Source organism: Camelus bactrianus, chromosome 1 (genome assembly GCF_048773025.1).
Source record: "Camelus bactrianus isolate YW-2024 breed Bactrian camel chromosome 1, ASM4877302v1, whole genome shotgun sequence".
NCBI lineage: Eukaryota > Metazoa > Chordata > Mammalia > Artiodactyla > Camelidae > Camelus > Camelus bactrianus.
Window position 1 is genome coordinate 70,609,744 of NC_133539.1, and position 24,101 is coordinate 70,633,844.

The following is a 24,101-nucleotide window of genomic DNA, read 5'->3' on the forward strand; positions in this document are numbered from 1 at the left end:
TCACTAATTATTAGAGAAATGCAAATCAAAACTACAATGAGGTTATCACCTCACACTGGTCAGAAGGGCCATCATCAAAAAGTCTATAAATAATAAATGGTGGAGAGGGTGTGGAAAAAATGTAGCCTCCTACACTGTTGTTGGCAATGTCAATTGATGCAGCTAATATGGAAAACAGTATGAAGATTCCTTAAAAAACTAAAAATATAGCTACCATATGATCTAGCAAACCCACTCCTGGGCATGTATCTGGAAAAGATGAAAATTCTAATTCAAAAAGATACATGCACCCTAATGTTCACAGTGGCATTTACATTAGACAAGACATGGAAGCAACCTAAATGTCCATTGACAGATGAATGGATAAAGAAGATTTGGTATATGTATAAATATACACACAACAGGCTATTACTCAGCCATAAAAAAGGATAAAATATTACCATTTGCAGCAACATGGATGAACCTAGAGATTATCATACTGAGTGAAGTAAATCAGACAAATGTTACATGATATTTTTATACACATCTTCATAAAAGCTTTATCCATAAAATCCAGGAACTAAAAAAGTCCAAATGTCTATCAACAGCTAAAGTCATAAACAAATTATGGTATATCCATAAAATGAAAACATTACTCAGCAGTAGAAGGAATGAACTCTTGATATAGCAATGTGGACGAATCTCAAATAATTATGCTGAGTGAAAGAAGCCAAACCAAAAAAGTGTACATACTTATGGTTCCATATATCTCAGTTCTAGAAAATGTAAATTAATCTGTTATGGCAAAAAGCCAATCAGTGGTTTCCAGGCAACACGAGGAATTGAGTAAAATTTTCATGGTGATGGATAGGGTTAGTATCTTGAATGTACTGATGGATTCCCAGATATATACATATGTTACACTTCATGCATAATTTATTTTGTATCAAATATACTTCAATAAAGCATTTAAAGAAGTCTGTAGAATACAGCTAAAACAGTGCTCAAAAGAAATTTATAGTTTATGCTATTCTGGAAAATAAAGGTTTAACATAAAGAACTCAAGCTTCCAATTTAAGAAGCTAGAAAAAGATCGAAGTAAAACCAACTAAGTAAAAGGAGGAAAATAATAAGCATAAATCAATGCAACTGAAATCAAACAAAACAGAGACATTAACGAAGCCAATGTTGGTTTTTTTGAAAACATCAACAAAATCGATAAATTGCTTTTTGGAGTGATCAAGAGAACATAAATTACCAAAATTCGAAATGAAAAGGACATATTACTGCCTGCAGCATTACTTACAGACACTTAAAAGACAATAGTGGGGAGGGTATAGCTCAAGTGGTAGAGCTCATGCTTGACATGCATGAGGTCCTAGGTTCAATCCCCAGTACCTCCTCCAAACAGAAATAAATGAATAAACCTAATTACCACCCCCTCATAAAAAAAGACAATAGCTTAAGAATAATTTTATGGCAATAAATGAAGAGGACACATTCCTTAAAAAACAACTTACAAAAATGGACCCAAGACAAAACAGGAAATATGCATAGCCCTGTATTTACTCAAGAAATTGAAGTTGTTATTAAGTCTTCCCACAAAGAACTCCCAAGTCCACCTGGTTTCAGTAGTGAATTCTAGCAAATAGTAAGTACACAGAGACTCACATATGAAATCAGAATATCAACTTATTAACCTACATGGAAAAATAATTATAAGTAGTTCAATACATACTAGATACTATCTGTCTAGAACGACATAGAAGAGATATAAGTACTGGGAAAGCAACTGAACTCAAGTTCACAAGCCTCTTCCAATTCTAACAGTCTATTTCTAAGAGCCTACAGTATAGATGATAAAGACATTGCCTATCACTGTGACACCAAGCTATTCAAACAGGACCATGCCACAGCCTTTTTTGCCTTTTCCCTCTGACTTTCAGAATAACTTTAGAAAACATACCTCAGCTCAGGGATCAAAACTGCTGGCTGTCCAGACTGTCCTTTCAGATCTAGCAGGTCCACAAAAATTAGACTTGAAAGTCTTTGCTCTAACATACCATGATATTAATACTCTGGAATTTACTCCAGATGTATGATGTAGCTTGCTAAACGTGATCCAATTTTAACTCCTGGTATGCTCTTTTGAAAACAGAAAATACATTTTCAAAGCAAAGTAGATATTTAAGCTTAAAAAAATGACCTCATGAAAGGATCTGCAGACTTTTTAAAACAAGCCAAGAACTAAATGTGGCGCTGGACAATTTATCTGAGAAAGCTGTTCTCTAGAGATTAAGTCAGAGAGTGTTTGAAGTGGCAACAGAAATGGTTTGGCATCATTTATGAAAGGTCTTATTTTTCATTTAACAGGATTCCTTCTGGAAATGCCTCAGGCAATGCAGCTTAAAAGAGACACTTTAAATCCAGGTGTGCAGACACTAGATCTGGGGATACAAATGATATAGTAAGCCATGGCCTTAATAATGCTAAACTTTTGTGATCTTTGTTAATAAAATGATTCCTGACTTAGAGAAGCAATCTGATCTGAAGTTTAATAGCAACAGGAATACCTTTCTTACCACCTTGCATTTTTTTTTTTTTCAAAAAAGCCTTGACTTTTCTGATTACCAAAGGAATACATGTTCACTAATGGAAATTTAGAAAGTACAAAAGAGCAAAATAAAACAAATAAAAATGACAATCTATCCACACAGCAATAACTATTAACATTTGGAATCACACTGTTTTGTGATCTTTTCATGTAACATATTGAGAATGCTTATTTCACCAGATTAATATTCTTTGACAACATGATTTTTCTTGGCTATAAGCCGTCTGTTCATTGCATAGGTATACCATAACTAATTTAACCAAGTATTGGGAGGTTATTGGGACATTTAGGTTGTTCTAAAATTTTTTAATTATTTAAAAAATGCTGTCATAAGCATCCTTGTGTAACACTTGGCACACACTCTTCATGTTATTTCCACTGCATGGCATTCTTACATGATTCCCTGCTTATCTGTCCCTGCTTCTAAGGGTGTGGGCATTTATAAACATGTAGCAAATTTTTCTCCTGACAAGTAAGATGGATCCACAAACCTTTTTCTTATAATTCTAAAGTCCAAAAAGCTCTGAAGCCCAAAATGTTTCTTTTTAAAAACTTTTGGCACCAAAAGTTATCTAACATCAAAACCTGACCTGAACTGAAGTGAGGCTATTAATAGTTTTTATTTACCCTACATAAGCATGTGGTTATGGAATGTTGCCCTAGATTCCCGCCACTCCCGCCCCCTGCTCTGGGAATGTTATATAACATACAATATATGCACCATATTACCTTTATTTAGTACTTCAATGACGCCGTTTTATTGTCCTCTAGTTCCCTTCCCCCTTTTCATTAGAAGTCGCTCATTGTTACTGTCTTACTTCAGGCTGCTTTTAAGATTTCCTCTTTATCTCTGGTTTTGGGAGTTTGATTATGGTGTGTCTGAGTGTGGTTTTCTTTGTATTTATCCCACTAACTAGTCTGCTGAGTTTTTGGACATATGGGTCAATTTTTTTTTTTTTTTACCAAATGTGGGAAATTTTTAGTCATTGACCACTCCCCCTACCCCAGACTCCTCTCTCCCCCCACCCCAGACTCCTCTCTACCCCCTTGCTTTTTAGAATCCTAGTGATATGTATGCTAGACTCCTTGATATTATTTCACAGGTTACCAAGGGCTCTCTTCACTTATTTTCAAATCTTTTAGTCTCTGTGCTTCAGTTAGGATTATTTCTATTGAACTGTCTTCAAATTTACAGATAACATTTATCTCAGTGTTAAAAATGTTGATATCTAATGAAATTTTCATCCTAGATTTTTTTTAGCTCCAGAATTTAAATTTGGTTTTATTTTATTTTAGAGTTTCCATCTATCTGCTGGGATTTCCCTATGTACTCAATATTCTGCTTTAACATATTTAACATATTTATAATTTTTAAAGTCCTTGACGGCCAATTCCAATATCTAGGTATCCATAGGTCTGCTTCTACTGATGGTTTTTTCTCTTAATTTTAGGTTACATTTTCCTTCTTCCTATTGAGCCTATGATAGTTTGTGTTTTGGCTTTGTTAGAAAGCATTTAGTCTTGGAGTAGCCCTTAGTCCTAGGGCATGGTCCTGCTGCAGCTTCAATACAACAGCTGAGGTGTTTATCATTGCCTCTAATTTGGCAGAACTCGCACAAATTCAAATTCAACACTATGCTGCTGATATTTCTATTCAGTTCCTTAGTTCTCCTGAGGCTACTTTCTGCCTGGTTTCTTGAAGTATGGTTTTGTATATGCAATTTAGAAACCTATAAAAATAATTTTGGGCTCTCTCTCCACTGAGTCCCTTATTTCTGAGATTTCCTCTCTCAATTTACAGCTGCTTTGGTAGTCTTGAACTGTTTCTTCATCCTAGTAAGAGTACTACTTTATGTTTAAGCTCTGTTCCCCCAAGGCAAACTGAGAAGTGCCCCACGGGTCAGGGTTAGAAAAGCTGCTTAAATATACAGCTCCTCTAGTTTGCTTCCCTTCTTTGAAGGTTGTGTTCCCAACAGTTTCTGCCTGCTTCTGGTTGCTCTCTAAACAATTTTGTCTCCATTATTGTTATTGGTAGAAGGGTTGTCCAATTCAGGCTGCCCTGCCATTGGAATTCTGTATTACATTTCTTCAGATATTTTTTTCTATGCTATCCCTGCCCCTACTTCTTCCAGAACTACAATTACATGTATATTTTGCTACTTGAAGTTGTTCCATAGTTCACTGGTGCTTTATTCATTTCTTCTCAGTATATTTTTCATTTGGGATAGTTTCTATTGCAGCACAGTCAAGTTCACTAATCATTTCTTCTGCAATGTCCATTATGCTGTTAATTCCACCCATGTGTTCTTCATCTCATACATTGGAGGTTTAATCTCTAGATGTCTGACTGGCTCTTTATAACTTACATATCTCTAATGTGTTCAACCTTTCTCTAGCTTTTTGAACATATGGAATACAATTATAGTAACTATTTCAATGTTCTTGTCTACTAATTCTATCATATTTGCCATTTCTCGTTCTATTTCAATGAACTGGTTTTTTAAAGACTGTTTTTAAAGAGCACTTTTAGGTTCACAGCAAAACTGAGAAGAAGGCATAGAGACAGTGCATATATGCCATGTTCCCACAGATGCATAGCTTCCCTTATTACCAACATCTCCCACCAGAGTGGGACATTTGTTATAACTGATGATACATTACATCAACACATCATTATCACTCAAAGTCCACAGTTTACATTAGCATTCACTCTTGGTGTTGCACATTCCATGGCTCTGAACAAATGTGTAATGACATATATCCACTGCTATAGTATCATACAGAGTAATTTCACTGCCCTAAAAATCCTGTTCTACTTATTCATCATTCCTCCCCTCTCCCTGGAAACCACTGATCTTTTTACTGTCTCCATAGTTCTTCCTTTTCCAGAATGGCATAAAATTGATTTTGTTTCTTTTTATGACTTGTATTTTGCTGCTTTCTTGCATGCCTTATAATTTTTCATCAAATGCCAGGCACTGTAAATTCTACTTTGTTTGGTTATTTTCATAATCCTTAACATATTCTTGAACTTTGCTCTGTGACATTGTTAAAATACATGGAAATAATTTGATGTTTTTAGGTTTTGCTTTTAAGTTTTGTTAGGTGGGATCAAAACAGCAGTTAGTCTAGGGTTAACTTTTCCCCCAATATTGAGGTCAAAACCTTTGTCAGTACTCTCAGTGCTGCCCTGTGAATTATGATGTTTTCCAGGCTGGCAATATTCCTGATTCTATATGAATCTGGGGCACTGCTACCTCTAATACTTGGAGTGGTTCTTCTTCTGGCTTTGAGTAGTTTCCTCATACACATGAATAGGTTAGTATTCAACTCAAAGTTGCCTTCTGCAATTTCTGGAGCTCTCTATCTGCGTAGCTCTCCCCTGTTCAATACTTTGGTCCTGTGAACTCCAGCCACTTGTCTTCCCTGGACTCCGAGCTCTGTCTCAACTCAGAGAGACTGATGAGTTCTGCCTTGATTCTTCTTCCCTGCTGTTTCTCAGGGGTCATTCTCCTTCACTGCTTGAGGTCAAATGTCTTGAGAATCATTGTTTTATATGTTTTGTCCATTTCTCCCCCCCTCCCCAAACTCCTAGTGCATCCTGTCAGAAATGCAAGTTCCTGTATTACCTTTCTGAAAAATAAAATTCTGAATTCTGAAACATATCTGGCCAAAGGGATTTGGATTAAGGGACTGTGGACTTGTACAAATATGCATTTCCACTAGTAGTGCATAAAAGTAACTGTCTCCTTATATCCTTATCAATATAAATGCATATGTATTATTTAATATATGCCAGTTCAATACATATTTTTAAAAATTTGCCAGTATAATGTAAAAAATCGCATCATATTGCTCTTTTAACTAGTATTTCTTTGATCACTGGTAAAGTTAAACATTTTTTCACATTTTATCAGGCAATAAAAAAATTTTTCTTAATGTCCTTTGTCCATATTTCCATCAAAGCATTAGTTTTATGTAAATTCTGGAAACACTTTCTTGGTACTACTGCCATCCATCGATCCCTTGGATACAAGCTTTTTCTGGATCAAGTGAAATGAACAAATTTATAGAACTTTAAGAATCTGATTGTTACACTGCTCTGGCAAAGAGGTGGAGACTTGGCTGGTAACAGAGGTGTGGCTGTCTACCCATTTTCCACAATCAAAATCAATGGATGGATGGTATCAATCCCCTTGTTTTAAACCCTTCTTATTCTTTAAGAATATAAATTAAACCTTTTACTTGAGTCTCACAGGCTAATAAGGATCTAGCCTTGCCTACCTCTTGAACCTCATTCCTTGCCATGTTCTCCTTTAGTCACTATGTTCCAGACTGATCTTTTTTCCGTTCCTTGAACAAGTTACTGCCCTCATCAGTTCCTTTGTGTTTGCTGTTCTCTTTTGCTTGGAATGTTCATCCCAAGGCTGTACCTTCTTATCCTTCAGATCTTAGCTAAAACATCATCTCTGCAGACAGATATTCCCTGACCACCTAATCCAAAGTAGCTTTCCCCTCTGTTCTTCCTATACCATTCTGTTCTTTCCCTCTACAGCACTCACATACCTATTACAATTTGAAATTATAGACTTGATAGTTTGTTTATCTAGTTACTGTCTAGCTCTCTTACTAGATGGTAAGCGACATAATGTTGGGAACTGTTTTTTGTTGTTGTTGTTCACCAATATATACCTGGTACCAAGAATAGTGTTGGGCCCAAAGTAGGCATACATTATATACTGGTTGAAGTAATGAATCAGTTAATACTAGGGTATAATAACAAGATTATTGGAAAAATGGGCAAAAGTCTCCTCAAAAAGATTCATTTATATTAGGATCATTTATCACCTCTCTGCACTTCTGAGATATATTAATCTTCATTTAATTTGTAAATTTAATTTAGAATATATTCTTTTGAGAAATGCTACTATCACCAAACTGAAACCTCATTTTTTAGCATTTAATTTGAATCTAACATATTTGTAACAGGGAGCTAATATTCTTTTAAAATGGACAAATGAAAACAGGGTATTAATAGCAATGTTACTATTTCATTAAACAGCATGTAAACCAAATCTCCAATTTATAGTGAGAATCCAAATAAATAAGCACTGTACAGTGGTTAATGGAAAATGATGACCAGTGAGCATAAATAAATGTCATTTACTGAATAATTTCTTGGAAGTTGTAAACACTTCCATCTGACATTATTTCTAAATTTACCCCAAAGACAAAACATTTCTTAGACAACTCTGAAAACCAAGAAATAAAACCAACTCCAAGTGCCAGGGAAAATATCAGCTTATTTCTTTTAATTCTCTCTGCTGTAATTATTAAAGGATGAGTAGGGAGCTATATGCTTATTTCCAATTCCCTTCTTCTTCAGATATTCACCTCTTACTGAAAAAACAAAACTCTGATATTTGACTAATATTCCTAGTTCTCTACTAAGAAAGAATGATATATCCAAATCTTAAAAGATATTGAGCGATACATAATAAACTTTCAAATGAGTCTCTAAATGCTCTTGTTTATTTAAGCTTTAAAAGAAGTAACAACTGGAATGTTTCTGGTACATAATATGTTAGCTTATTACTTATTATTAGCTCTTAGCCCTGTTAATAATATACTAATGTTAAAACTAAAATCTCGTAAATCTTTGGTTATACTTCTTTGAATTTATATGAAGTTGTCTGTTGACCAAGAATTATCATTTTTAAAGTGAATAGCAAGTTAATTTCTTCTCATACTAATCAATGCCAATGAAGATGATTATTTGCTACTATAAACTTAATGAAAGAACAATCAAAGAAAAAAGTACTCTATTCTAATCTACTAGAATATTTCTTGAGAAGATATAATAGCATGATGAGTACTTCAGCTGAAATTAGTTTCTCCAGTGTATTTTATCTGTGGGTAATATGGAGAGAAAGCAAAACAGAAAATCAGACCTGCAAGGTCTACTCTTTGGACCTACATTTCAGACTGAACTACTGTAAGCTTTGGGGGGAAGGGAGGAGAGATAAGGAAAGAAAGAAATTTGAGTCACTTCTTTTACATTTGCTTGCAAAGAATAAAATACTTATTCCAGAGGAAAGCAGGCTTTCTAGGGGAATAACTCCTATCAGACCTGCTGAGAGGCAATTGATCTGTCAGAGTTTTTGGTTATATATATATTGACCAGTTGTGAAAAACAGAAATGAGATTAAGAGATGCAAGAAGAAAGACTTTATCCACCCAAACCACAATTTGAGGGTAACTGTTGCGTCCTGTTGAGTCAGAATCAGTAATTGAAGAAGTAAAAGTCAAGCTATAGAAAAGGATGAACTAAAAAGCTATTTGATAGAAGGATCACATTACAAAGGCAGTGAGAAGCTTCAAATGCATCTGGTATCTACTGGGGCAGAAAGCAGCAGGTGGAAGCTAACCTGCAATCTCAGCTTGATTTTGGAGTCACTGGGGCAGTCACCTCTGCTTCCTTCTGTGTACTGGTTAGGAACTTAATAACCAAAGCTGACAGATTTTCAAAGAAAATTAAGAGAGCAAAGTAGAACTTTCATGAAATTAAGTTTGATAAAAACTATCATATATAGACTTAGTATTATCATTTAAAATTCTCTTACAGTTAAAAATGTGAATGGCTCATACAACAGTAAGAAATCTTAATTAGCACAGCCAACATGGTATGATATATTTTAGAAATCAGCTTTACTAGGTTTCAATAAAGCCAGAATGCTAAAAATAGAACAGACTGGAGGCAGAAAACTGAGAGTGATGATGGTTCTAAAAACTTGAATTCAAATATTGGCCCTCCCTCTCTGATCTTCATACAGTTCCTTCAGCTAAGGTTGTTGTGAAGATTAGCATAAATACATATAAACCATATATTTGATAAATTTCATTTTCTCTTTCCTTGTGTTACTAAACCACTAGATCTTTTTACAATATCTTAGTAAGAAAAATAAAGGAGACAGACAGCTAGAGGAAAATTTAAGAAATCCAAAATAATTCTCCTCCTAGCTTACTTCATTATCAGGAAGAATCAAACAGAGATTTTTAAGAGGATCTGATTAGTAATCTCACTGGAGTTTCCTAAAGAATAAAAAGGTTGAATCACCTCTCCTGCCCTGCAGACTGGGATAGCCTCAGAAATAAAGCTGCCTTTAATGTACAGGTCCAATTTCAAAATAATTTCCCTTCTCTCAGTGCTCTGAGAGAAGGCAGGAGGAAAGTCAATAGATTATTGTCTTTCTTCATTGTGTGAGATGTGGGGATGTGGGAACATGGCAACCAATGTAATATAATTGGCTTCAAAATTCAAAACGCATCCGTGAAAAAATTCTCAGTAAAACATGAAATAAAAGGAACTTCCTAAACATGATATAAAGGTTACAGACAAAAATCCTATAGTTATCATAATATTTAATGAAAAATTGAACACCTTCCCCCTAAGATCAGTAACAAGTGCAAGGATGTCTATCCTCAACATTCTCATTCAACATTGTACTGGAGGCCAATGCAATGAAAGAAAGAAAGAAAGAAAGAAAGAAAGAAAGAAAGAAAGAAAGAAAGAAAGAAAGAAAAGATGTAAGATTGAAAGGAAGAAATAAAACAGTCATTATTTGCATATGATATGATTGTCTCATGCAGAAAATACCAAAGAATCTATTAAAAAATATTAGACTAGTAAGTAAGCTTAGTGAGGTCACTGGTCACTGGATACATGGTCAATACGCAAATATAAACAGTATTTCTATATTCTAGCAATGAACAATTAGAAACTGAAATAAAAAACAGTAAAAATTCAATAGCATCAAGTCATTAAATACTTAGAAATAAATCTTACAAAACATACACAGGATTTATATGCCAAAAACTACAAAACAATGATGAAATAAATCAAAATGATTTAAATAAATTGTGAGATATACCATGTTAATGGACTGGAAGACTCAATATCATTAAGCTGTCAACTCTCCCCACCTGATCTATATATTCAACACAACCCCAGTAAAATCCCAGCATGATTTTTTTTGTAGAAATTAATGAGCTGATTTTAAAATTTATATGGAAAAGTAAACAGAATAGCCAAATGTGAGAAAGAAGTTTAAAGTTGGAAGACTCACACTACCTGATATTCAGATTTATTACAAAGACATTATTGGAGAAAAGATAAATATATAGATCAATGGCATAGAATAGAAAGTCTACAAATAGACCCATATACGTGGTCAATTTATTTTTGACTAAGGTACAAAGGCAATTCAATGGATATCCATATGCAAAAGAAAGAACCTCAATCCTTATCTCATGTCCTACTGAAAATTAACTCCAAATGCATCAGTAGTTGCCAGGGGTTGACGGTGGGGGGAGAGGCTGACTACAAAGAAAAGTGGTTGTCAAAACTTGCAGAAGGTGAATTTTGCTGTTTAAAAATTATGTATTAGAATATATAATTTCATACATAATACATAATTATAGTTTTAAAAAAGCTATTTTTTTTGCCTCTAAGGACTAATTAGGAAGAAAGAAAAAAAAATCTAGTTGGTAATATCCAGGCATATAATCCCAAGTTGTTTATGAAAAGGATATAACTGAAAGAGGAAAGAAATTGAAGTGCCCCAAGATTTAATGCCTTAAGTATCTGCATAAATAAAGGTTCCCCCATCTGCATTTGTATTCAGCTTGGAAAGATAGTAGAAATCACAGAACCTATCTTTCCTTTCCTAAATGCAAACAAGGAAGCATTATGATTAGTTAGTAACATTTTCCATCTGGAAACCACACTGAACATCTGTACCTGTATGTCCTGCAGACATCTCTAACTCCAGCAATGAATTCTCTACCCTATTCCCAAATATGTTGTCTGTTTATTACTTTAAATCTCAGTAAATGGTACTACCATCCATTTGGCTGCTCAAGCAAGAAATCTGAGTGCTATCTTTGACTCCTCCCTCTGTCTTACCTCCTCCATTCAACCAATTTATCACCAAGTTCTGATAATTGTCTTTCAAGCATAGCATCTCTGCTGTAAGCAGAAAAGAGTACAGAACTAGAAGGTGAGCATAACTGAATCTAGAAGGTGAGAGTGGTATGAGATGAAGCTAGTGAGGTAAGCAGGGACCACATTAATTATTCTGATATTTGCAAACGTCTCAAACACATCTCAAATATACATTCCTTACTCCATCCTAACTTTCACCATTCTAGTATAAGTTACCACTTCTTTCCTCAAAATTATTTTAATATTCTTGGTCTCCCTACATTCATTCTTGCTTCCCTTTCAATTCATTTTCTGCACTGCAGTTCTTTTAAAAATATTATTCTAAAAAAAAATACTACTTGATCAAATCATATCATTCCTTCTTTAAAATCTTTAATACCTTCTCTATTTCTTTAGCACAAACAATGAAAATAATACGGTCCCTGTTTACCTACTAATCTCATCTAATACCATTCTCTTTCACCCTCTAGATCCAATCATACTCAATGTCTAGTTCCATGCTTTTTCCTGCTTCACAGTAGGGATGCTTTATGTTTGTTTTACATATTAATCCCTTTGCTTGGAATACTCCTCCTCCTGCCCACCCTTGCACTTAAACTTTATCTTCTTTTTTTCCTTCAGGGGCAGCTAAAATGGCACTTCAAGGAAGTCTTCCATGATCTCCTATGTCTAGATTTAGGTCTATTCATTATCTGCTCTTATAGTATAGTTCATCTGTAAGTACCTGTGGTATAATAAAAAAATATTATTTGGTCTTTGTCCCTGGTTCCCATTACACAGTTCCTAAAACTCTTGGACTCCTGAGTGATGAGTGCCTTTTGTATGCTAATGAGATGACTGGTGTCTGGGGACCCCTAGATCGCTTCAGGATGGCAGCTGGTCACCAGGAGTATCAAGCCATGATTAGAGGGTTGGAACTTTCAATTCTCCCCTCCCCATCTTCCCCCCATCCCCACATCTGAGGAGGGGAGAGGGGCTGGATATTGAGCCCAATCACTAACTGCCAGTGTTTAATCAATTATGGCTATACAATGAAACCTCCAATAAAACTCCCTAACTGTCGAGGTTCAAAAAGCTTCCAGGCTGGTGAGTACGCTGATGTACTGTGAAGGTTGTGTGCCAGGAGAGGGCACAGAAGCTCTGGGCATCCTTCTTCCCCCATGCCTTGTCCTATGCATTTCTTTCATTTCACTATTCCTGAGTTGTATATAATAAATGGGTAAATGTATTTTCTTAAGCTCTATGAGTTGTTCTAGTGAATTACTGAAACTGGAGTAATGGGTCATGGGGACTCCTAAATTTGCCAAGTCAGATAGTAGTGTGTGTAATCTGCACATCCCATTTGTAACTTGTGTCTGAAGTGAGGACAGTCTTATGGGAATGAGCCCTTAAACCTGTGGAGTCTGACGCTGAGTCCTGACAGTGAGTGTCAGAATTGAGTAATTGGACACTCAGTTGATGTCCAGAGAATTGACAGAACTGGTGTCAGAATTGGTGTTGGAAAAGACATCATGTATCTGACATCAGAAAGAACTTGAGAATGCTTATTGAAAATCTATTCATAATTTCATTGGTCATAAATTCCGTAAGACAAATGTCTTCTCTACTACTGTCTCCCCAGCACACTGCCTGGCATGCTGCTCCGTATCTACTGAGTGAATATATAAATTAATGCCTACCACTGGAGTGTAGAAATTCTCAACTGTTACCTGGGAGAAGCTAGGTCAGGGTTTTTTCTCCGGGATCTGCTTCTGATTTAACACTGAAAGCTGATGAAACAGACAGAAAAAAAGCAGCAGGTCCAACTTTTCACTATGCGATGTTAAGGTCAACTACAGAATAGGGTGGCATAGAGGGAGGAGCAGGAAACAGCAAACGTGGAACCACTTCTCACTTTGAAGAGGAAGTACATTTAGAACAGCATGGGGTGGGGTGGGGGTGGGAAGAGCTCAGCGGTAGAGCACATGCTTAGCATGCACAAAGTCCTCGGTTCAATCCCCAGTACCTCCATTAAAAGAAGGAAGAAAGGAAAGAAAGAAAGAAAGAAAGAAAGAGAGGGAGGGAGGAAGGAAGGGAGGAAGGGAGAGAGGGAGAGAGGGAGAGAGGGAGAGAGAGAGAGAGAAAGAAAGAAAGAAAGAGAAAGAGAGAAAGAAAGAAAAGGAAGAAAGAAAAGGAAGAAAGAAAAGGAAGAAAGAAAGAAAGAAAGAAAGAAAGAAAGAAAGAAAGAAAGAAAGAAAGAAAGAAAGAAAGAAAGAAAGAAAGGGAGAAAAGAAAAGAAAAAAAGAAAGGAAGGAAGGAAGGAAAGAAAGAAAAGAAAGAAAGAACAGCACAACGACCAGGTCACAGCTCTAGTAGCTGCTCCTCCTCCACACTGAGCCCCTTGTGTTGTCAAGTTATGTTCTCCTAAAAGTTACTAAGCAGCAGAGTTCAAGCTCTGCTCTATTGCCTGCTGAAGAAGGAAAAAGGAAAGTCTGTAAAATAAACAAAATTGTATATAGTCCAAAGGCAATGAAAATTTCTCAAATGAACACTATTGCGTCAAATTCTTTGAAGAAAGTTACCCAGCTGGGAAAACCATGCACAGAGCACATGTGTATGTACCTTGTCTATCAGCTGTGTTTAAAAGTGATAGCTCTGCACTCTTCAGCACATACGGGCGTTCATTAGTACCAGAGCATCTGTACTTGCTGACCTCTTACTTAGGAAGACTCATGGGCTTACATCCTCTCTGTTCAATCAGAACTTAAGGTTTTTTAAGGGCAGAAAATGTTTTCGGTTTCTCTTAAATCCATTTTTTATTGCTGGACAGAGAGGAGATAACTCCAAATACTAAACAAAACTCAGTGGAAGATGTCATACACTGGAGACCCACCAAGTAAAGCCTATAGGACCTGAAGAAAATGAGGCCAGGCCTAAAGATGCTGTTAAGAAAAGACCATCTCCATCTTGCCACAAAAACAAGTCTTACCTGTGATGGCGTTATCCTTCCCTTTTTAATTTCAGATGAATTTTCACTTAACTTTCCTACTTTGTTACTTGAGCTGCATTTGTAGCATGTCCATCTCGTTTGTCCCTCAATTTCTACGGTGCACTCTTTGTTTTGCAGACAGAATGAGTGATACAAATGACCACAGCTGCAAAATGAAGGCAATCAAATTACACTTTTCATTGTCATAAAGTCATAAACATAAGTTATGTTAGAGTATATTTATGAGTGATAAATATTTCTAATAAGCTGGAATGCACTGATGGCTGTATAGGTTAAGAAACAAAAAAGGAGATTTACTTGGTGCTGTCCTCTCTTTTAAAATTCAGACTCACATATTTGTACACTTAAGTTGTTAAGTATGAATAGCATCACAGTTCTTTGACTCCAAGCCACCAGGGGATGAGCTGAACTTCTGTTCATTTCTCAAATTATGAAGCATTTTTAGACAGTTTGGAAAAAAGTCAATTGGGGAAAATTATAATTGTATAAGTAGCTTGATAATAACATGAGTAGTCTGCCTCATCAAATTCAAGAGTCATGACTGAGTAACAAGCATTTACAAAAAGGCCAGTGCTACAGTAAATTCTAACATTATTCCTATGAAGAAACTCCCTATGGATTACACTATGTTACCAAACAAGCATCCCAGAAGTGAATGCTGAGTGTCTCAGTCACCTTTACCGATTCCTCCTCATTTTTTCAACCTGAAATGTTGGACCACCTCAGAAGTCAATCCTTTTTTCTTCTATAGTCTTTATAATCTATCTTTTCCCCTACCCTTTCTTTCCCTCTGTCTCTCTCTCTCTATATATATATGTACACACACACATATATATATACATACACATACATACATCCTTTCTCTTCCATAATCTCCTTTCTAAGGAGCCATCATCCTTGCTCCTTTAGTGATTACTTCCAGTTCCATAGCTTTAAAATACTGCCTACATGCCGATGACTGCCAAATTTATACCTTCAGCCCAGACTTCTCTCCTAAACCCCATCTGTCTCCTCAAGAGCTCTACTATGGATGTCTAATAGGCATCTTAAATTTCACACACCCTAAACCAAATTCTTGATTTCCACCCTACTCCACCCCACTGCACATTCTCATCCAACTTTCCACATCTAAATAAATGGCAACTATATTCTTCCAGTTTCTCAGGCCAAAAACGATTCTCTTTCTTTCACATCTCACATCCAATCTATAAACATATCTTATCAGCTCATCCTTCCCAATATATCCAGAATTCCACCGCTTCCTACCTCATTACAATCACCCCAGGCCACTTCTCACTTGGATTACTGCCATAGCCTAACTGGTCATTCTACTCTCACCCTTGACCTTCACCACAGCAGTCAAAGTGATCCTTAAGACAGGTCAGGTCATGTCAACCCTAGCCTCAAAACCATCTGATGGCTTTTCATCTCAGATTAAGAGTTTAACTCTTTATAATGACCCAGTTCCTACATGATTTGGCTGCTCCTCTTCCTCTCATAAGAGAAGTCATCTCTTATCATTCTCCCTTCACTCTGCCCAGGCAACACTAGGCCACTCACTCGCTACCTGTCAAGTACGCCAAGCACCTGCCTCGTGGTTTCTGCACTTGTTGATCCTCTGTCTGGGGCACTCTCTCCTTGACACTGCATGGCCACTTCCTTCAGGTCTCTGCTCAAATGCCACTTAAATTTCCCTAACAGCTCTTTATAAATTAGTAGCTCCCAACATTCTCTTTCCTGTACACCATGTTTTATTTTATTCATGGTAATTATTACATTTTTATTAATTTTTAGCTTCTCAGCTCAGTCACCTTAACAGTGAAGCTTTTGCTGACCACTCTACATAAAATATTTTTCCCCACAAACACTTTATATCTCACTTAACATATTTTATCTTTTTTCCATACAGGTAGAGTTGGATTTTCCTACTTGGATTTTAATTGGCACCTCAAAATTAACAGCTCTAAGACAAAATTCTTAATTTCCCAAGCTCCTCACGCCAGTTCCCCCTCGTCTTAAGAGGATGGTACCACATTCATCCAGTTTCCATGGCAGTCACTATCTGGCATTTTACTTGTTTTTCTGCCTGCTTCTTTCACTACAGTGTAAATGCCACGAGAGCAGACTCTTTGTTTTGTTCATATGGTACACTATCCCCTTGAACAGTAACTGGCATATAGCAGGTGCTCAATAAATATTTGTTGAATGGGCTCTTTGTGTGATGAGAACTACTTTCCCTTCCAACCACCAAATCTACCCATCTTCCTGTATCTATAATAACAGAAGCTAACACTTACACAGTGCTTACTATATGTCAGCATGGTTACAAGTGTCTTATGTAAATTATCTCGTTTAATCTTCACAAAACCCTATGGAGTAGATACAACTGTTATCCCAATTTAAAGATGAAGAAACTAAGATGTAAAGAGATTAAATAATTTGTCAAAGTCTCACAGCTAGTAAGTGGCAGAGTCAGGATTTGAACTCAAGTAGTCTGGCTCCAAAGTCCATCTTACATTGCCTGTAATCATATATTCTGGATGAGCTGCCTGCTCCTGAGATCAGAGCTTCCACTTTTGCACTAGACTTCTGTCTTTGCACTGTGGCTTTAAATATCATTTATATGCTGACAGTTTCTAAATTTATATTTCCAGGATATGTCTCCAGGTTTCTGACTAGAATAACTGTCTACCTGACATTCCTAGTTGGATGTTTAATCAGCATCTCAAACCTAACACATCTAAGACAAAATTCTTACATTTTCCCAGCTCCTCATGCCTGTTCCTGCTCATCTCAGCGGATGGTACCACATTCATCCAGTTGCTCAGGCCGAAGATGTTTTTCCATCAGTTCATATTTAATACATCAGCAAGTTAGCTCTTCCCTTAAAATACATTCTGCACCTTCACTCCTACCTCTCATTTTGCTCAAATGTCACTTCCTTGGAGATGTTTTTCCTCATTATGGTATCTTAAAATAGCACTCTCACTCAGAACACTTCTTCTTTCTATCCCTTACCCTGTGTTTTATTTCTCTTCATAGCTCTTATTACTCTGTTTATGTATCATCTGACCTCCCTAACACCCCTTCCTCCTGACTCCCATGCAGAATGTAAGGTCTACGAGGGCAGGAACTTTGCCTTGTTTTGTTCACTGCCAGAATGACCACCTGGGGCTGTGTGTCCACGTATATTCCTGCCTGGCAATACCACACATGCACACACACCACACATGTAACATTTCCTTCTCTCTCTTACCTAAAGACAATAATTTCATCAGCCATTTCTTGGCGTCTCTTGTACTGCTGCAAACAAATAGAGCAGTAATCCTGCTTGGGATTTAGTCCTCTGGTGACGGAAGCTCTCAGGTTACACAACGACCAATGGAGATCTTGGTTTAGAAGGCTAGTAGTTGTTTCCAGCAGGGTCTATGAAAGACCAAAACAACAACAACAACAAAATGGTTTATAAAGAGAAAGAGACAGAGGGAATGAATGAGGATTATAGCACTTGGCTCATTTTCAACCACAAACAATTGATTTGGAATACATTATAATGACATAAAATTGATCAAACATCAAAACACCTCAGACTTCAGTGGTTAACTTTAATGTGCAGAGTAATGATAAGTTATACATTAAGATTCTTAAAATAATTATTGAAAAGCTGTCACTAGTTTCTACTCAGAAATGTAGATGTCATTCTGTGGGGCTTAATTCAGTACTGATGGCTTTCAAATGACTAGATAAACCCAAATCTATTTACTACTTTTATATAATAAGTTCTCTCTGTATGGCTCAAAGTTGTGCTATAACAAATTGAAAAAAACCCTGATTTTTCAAATAGAAACTGCATCCATAGCAATATTTCACATTAACCTTTCACTGGAAAAGCTAATGGCCATTACTCAGTTTCATCTCCCTTGGGCAGAGAGATCACATTTTCCTCATCAACACTTACAAGTCATTTGAATCTACTCAAGAGTGTGACATTTGTCATTAAGTCACATAAAGACATTTCACAGCTATCACATTAAGTCATTTTAAGGCTCCCTGTGCTTATAAAGTATTATGTCCTTACTACATCTCATTCTCAACATTCATATATACCATTTCAATGTGCACTTGAATTCCTTTTTTGTCAGTCCCAAAGGGGAAGATATACTGTTCACCCTCCTTGCTACACAGTCTGATCCTTTAACTTTATCTGTAATGCAGAAATTTTAGTTCTAATGGTCTGTTTTAACTCTTTCCAGTCAACCTCATCTTTTCCTCTTCCAAAGTTTGCAAAAATGTTTTGCCTTGCACTCAGCTTTCCTTCTGCTGTCACAGAGTCCGTGCCTGCAGGGGTATCAGCTTCCCTGGGCTATGCTTAGCAAAACTGCAATTCTTACTACATCCTAACAAAAGCTCTGTGCAAAAGCTTATAATCTTAATTGGGTCCCATTTGTTAATTTTTGCTGTTATTTCTATTGCCTGGGTAGACTGCCCTCGGAGAACATTGCGGTATATGCATGGCTGGGACATTGTGCTGTTTACCAGAATATGACAAATTATAATTGACTGTACTTCAATTAAAATAAAAAAAAAAAGCTGTCACCCAAATTTTTCTTTTTCTCCTATTAAAAAAACAGACATTGTATCTAACATGCCTAAATGGCACTTTTCCTAGGTTGCTTCAAGAGTCACACTGAAGTATAAGAAAAAAAAAAAAAAAAAAAACTACACCAATCTGGCTCTTACTGAGAATTAAAGCTACAGGCAGGCAGTTTGGGGTTGAGGGAAGACTAATGACCATTTCTGGTTAGTGGCAATTATCTGTTTTAGAATTTTTTTCCCCCTACAAATCCCCAAATCCCAATTTATCCCTCCCATTTCAGAATGTTAAAAAGAACACTCATTTAATTTTATTTTGCAATTTTCTATACTCATGCTGATTCTTCCTTTTCATGGGTTATATCTCTGCATTCCATTATTTTCCCAGAAAGTTTCTTACATTTTTCATTTGGGAAAAAAGGTATTTGTCCCACTGCCAATGAAACAAAAGAATGAAATGAATCCAAACTTGATGCATTTCCACATCCTAGAATATATGGTTATGTGCGTATAAAACATATATTAATTAGCAGCAAGAAAAATTTAAAATTAAAAAACCACACATTTCAATCTAGTAAACTTCCACAAAACAGACGGTAATTTTTAAAGAAAAAGTATAAATGCAAAGAAAAAAGAAATCGCTTCTTTCTACCTCATGAGCTTGGAAGTAGAAAGTACTTTACCTGTTCATAGTTAAAGGTATCCAGCATTCCCAGAATAAGTCCCTGGATTTCTCCAAGTTTTCCTTTTCCATAAACTGGGTCCTAATTGGAAAAAAGTTGCAAAAAATTATATTCTTGGTATTTTAAAATTACTTTAAAATATAAGTTATCTGAAAAAGCCAGATACTCTTAAATATTTGCCTCTAGTCACAAAATATTTATTCTTCCATGAACATTCCACTGGAAATGCACATCAGTCTCCTCTGGCCGTCAAAAATATTTTGGAAAACTAAATAAAATTTAAATGATCCAAGTCCCTTGCTTGACAACCTTCTTTGCAAGTCTAATTAAATTTTACTCTGGTTTTGTTTCTACAGCAAGCTTCCTTTCCTTCTTCACATTAACCATCACCCATCCCCCTCCGAGCTCTTATTTATCCACTGCATCAAAGCCAATGTACTCATGAATACCCAGAACTTGTCAACTCCTCCTGCGACTCCTATTTGGCTACCTCCTGGTCCAGACCAACTAAGTCATGTCAGTTCAGGGGATCAGTATCTTGATCAAGAAGCAAGTTTCAATTTTCCAAAGCTTTTCTCAATAAGCTTTTCATATGAGATATGCTAAGTAACTTATCATAAACAATTGGAAAACTATTGATGCATACAAAAACAAAACAAAACAAGTCCAACCACCCAAAGATAAACACTTTTGATATTTTGAGGTGTATTCTTCCAGTCTTCTTTCTGGGAAAGGAAGGAGAGGGATGTATTTCTTAGTGTACAAAATCTGACTATTTCACATGAAACTTTTATAACTTTTTAAACTTAATAGTATATTGTGGGCAGTTTCCCACATACTTCATAATTACATAGATGAATCATGTGAAAATACCATGTGTTATCCAACTGTTCTCTGTTGTTAGGGATTTAAGTTTATCTCCTCACACCCCACCCTTAAATCCCACCATTATAACACAAGTGGCTGTAAATTTTGGTCTGAATCTGATTCTTTCTTGAGAGGAGATTTCAAGAAAGGAAATGAATTATAGACTCAAAGAGTATTTTTATGGGTACTGATGTATGTTCACCCTTGAACAACACAGGTTAGGACTGAGTGGGTCCACTTATATGCAGATATTTTTCCCCAAAAAATATATTCAAAAAATTTTTTGAGATTTACAACAACATGAAAAAACTCCCAGATGAACCACATAGCCAAGAAATTGGGGAAAAATTAAGAAAAAGTTAAGTATGTCATGAATATATAAAATGCATGTTGATACTAGTCTACCCTTCCATAAGCATAAGGTGACTAATATTTAATACAAAATTAATAATCTGTTAGTTTTCTTACTGTTTTATAACTTCACTTTTAAAGAATTACATTACCGTATAGTGTGCCCCTTTCCCTCCCCGCTGTTTGGAACATAAGATAATACTGATGTAGGTACTGACAGACAGACAATTCATCTTGTAAATAGATGATGTAAGGTGTTGATAAATACAGTACAGTAAGTGTGCTTTCTCTTCTTTATGATTTTCACTAACATTTTCTTTTCTCTAGCTTACTTTATTTTAAGAATACAGGATATACTACATATAACATATAAAAAATGTGTTAGTCAACTGTGTTATTGGTAAGGCTTTCAGTCAACAGCAGGCTACTAGTAGTTAAGTTTTGGGGGAGTCAAAAGTTATACATGGATTTTCGACTGTGCGGGGGGCGGGGTCTGTGTTCCTAACCCCCGCATTGTTCAAGGTCAACTGTATTGCCTAACCGCTTTACCAAAAAGTTGTGTTATGCAATTTTTATCTCCATTAGAACATTTGTGCATCCATTTTACTGCACCTTTGGCTAGGCTGGGAATTATAATAAAAATTTTGCTACCAAATGAATAGGAATCCAACTACACGGTAATGATAAAAGTAGTTGCTATTTATTAAGTGAGCAGCATATGCCAAGCACAATGCTAAGCACTTTGTATTTACCATATCACTAAATTCCTTCCAGAACATTTATAAATGAAGAAATTCAGGCTTGAGAGGTAAAATAAAATTCTCTAAGAACACAACACCATTAAGAAGGCGAGCTGGGATGGGAATCTAGGTACTTCAGAAACTATGTTTTTAATTAACACGCTGTACTGGTCTCCCAAGTATGGACACATAAACCAATAAACCAATGTTTGCTAGATAATATGGGTAACAAATATGAATAACTAAATGATAAACTAATATTTGCTGAAAATGGGTATGGGTAACATTTCCGGTTACTTCTTAGGGAGTAAGGGTTATTAAAATCTTGTTACAGTAACTGTGAGTTGAGATGTTAAGAAAGAAAAATGATTGTGCAGCAGGAAAAACTCAGAAGAAAGGTTCAGAAATCTGAAAAGAAACTTTGCCTTCCTGCCCTTATACAAGGTAGAGTTAGGATTTACAATTTTTTTCTCTTCTATGCTTGAAGACTGGATAGACACAGTTTCTAATTAAGATCAGTTTTCAGTACTTTAAGTTGGTCGAGAGCAGCACAATCGTCTGTTGTAGGTTCCTTGTCCCTGATGCTGAGGTTATGCTGAAGAAGTCAAATGTAGTTAATAACTACACATTTGTGTACTAATTAACAAGTTTATTTTGGGCTTGAACAGATCACCTACGCTTACTGGGGAAATTTCTGTTTCACAGCTCAAGATGCTATCACTAAGCTAAAGATATCTGTCAAATATGTGGAGAGCATTTGCAAAAGCCAAGACTACAGGTATCTCAGACTGACTTACTCTTCACTAGAAAAACTCAGGTCATATATCCATGAGATTATCTTTTAATTTTCTTTGCATAAAAACAGAACCATGTTAATGCTTCTGAACTTACACTCAGTTATACTTTTGGTCAAGCTCTTAGTAAATACGCTTACTTTTCAAAGTATAATGGACGGTGTAATACCTTATAAGAACGCTGTAATATCTACTCTACTATGTCCATCCAATACACTAATACAACTCTAGCATAGAAAAGCTCTGTCATTTGTTTATGACAAGGGTGGTTTGGAGAATGAAGAGGTTTTGAAAAGGTTAAATTCTGGGAAAAAGAAGAAATCTTTATAGGTCATGCCTATATTTATATCAGTACATTTCACTTTAAAATACATAATTTAAAAGCAAAATCATGAAAATAACCTCATGCTGAGACAACATATAAATTATAGAATGCAAAAGGGAACTCAAGGCTTCTGGCACAGTGTGTACACAATCCACTAGCTTTTCAAATTATTTTCCAAATGTGTCAGCTAGATTCTTCAGCGATAAATAACTGCTGAGGTTTCTCTTTAAACTTGTTTGTAAACTACAAAAGAAGACCACGTTTAGGTACTTCACATAAACTTGTTTTTTAAAAAGCACATTATAAAAAGATGCGACAACCCCTTTTTTTCTCTATTGCTTTTTCTTTTAAATTGAAGTATGGTTGATTTACAATATTGTGTGAGTTTTAGATGTACAGCATAGAAACTCAGTTATTTTTTTCCTGATTATACTCCATTATAGGTTATTACAAGATACTGAATATAATTTCCTGTGCTATACAGTAAATCCATGTTACTTATCTATTTTATATATAGTAGTTTATTAATTCCATACTACAGATTTGTCCCTCTCCCCTCACCCCTTCAGTAACCATAAGTCTGATTTCTACGTCTGTTAGTCTGTTTCTGTTTTGCGTATAGATTCATTTGTATTATTTTTTAGATTCCACATATAAGTGATACCAACATATATTTCTCCGTCTGATTTACTTCATTAAGTATGATATTCTCTCAGTCTATCCATATTGCTGCAAATGGCAATACCTCTATTGCTTTCTGATACCTACTGTATCATGTATGTGGTTTGCTGTAAAATTAAAATTTTACTAATCAAGCATTACTTTAAAATATGAATAACACAACAGTTAGCATATTTGTTTGTATTAATCCCCTCAGTATAAGAGTCATAAATAGCTTCTCGAAGAAGCCAAAAATTACATTTGCCAAAGAGTGAAGATCAGTTACGGGCAAGCAGTGAAGACAGAATGTACAAAACATAAATATGGTCCCTTAAAAATACCAACTTATCACCTAATGTTCATGAAAGAAACCTGTACAATTCAGGCCCCAGGTATCAGTTTGAATAAATATGCAGAGGTCAGGAAGATCTTTGAGAACCTCTTATTATGTGAACATGTCTTCTAGAAAAATTGTAAATATCTGAGCAACTGTGCATCTAAA

The 24,101-nt window shown here is 35.7% G+C and overlaps 1 protein-coding gene and 1 non-coding gene across 5 annotated transcripts in view; one reads left to right on the forward strand and one right to left on the reverse strand.

Annotated features, from left to right (window-relative positions):
* The window catches only part of VPS8 (VPS8 subunit of CORVET complex), a 222,892-nt gene that overhangs the window by 29,717 nt on the left and 169,074 nt on the right, over positions 1-24,101 (reverse strand). For all 4 annotated transcript variants that reach the window (XM_045519728.2, XM_010959180.3, XM_045519727.2 and 1 more), the window contains 3 exons: positions 19,863-19,943; positions 17,843-18,012; positions 14,566-14,731 (listed from right to left, as the gene is read on the reverse strand). In XM_045519728.2, the coding sequence (XP_045375684.1) occupies positions 14,566-14,731; positions 17,843-18,012; positions 19,863-19,943 (417 nt within the window). The remainder of the gene's footprint in view (positions 1-14,565; positions 14,732-17,842; positions 18,013-19,862; positions 19,944-24,101) is intronic.
* Positions 1,309-1,382, forward strand: TRNAV-GAC (transfer RNA valine (anticodon GAC)). The gene has a single exon. It is a non-coding gene; the product is annotated as a tRNA-Val (tRNA).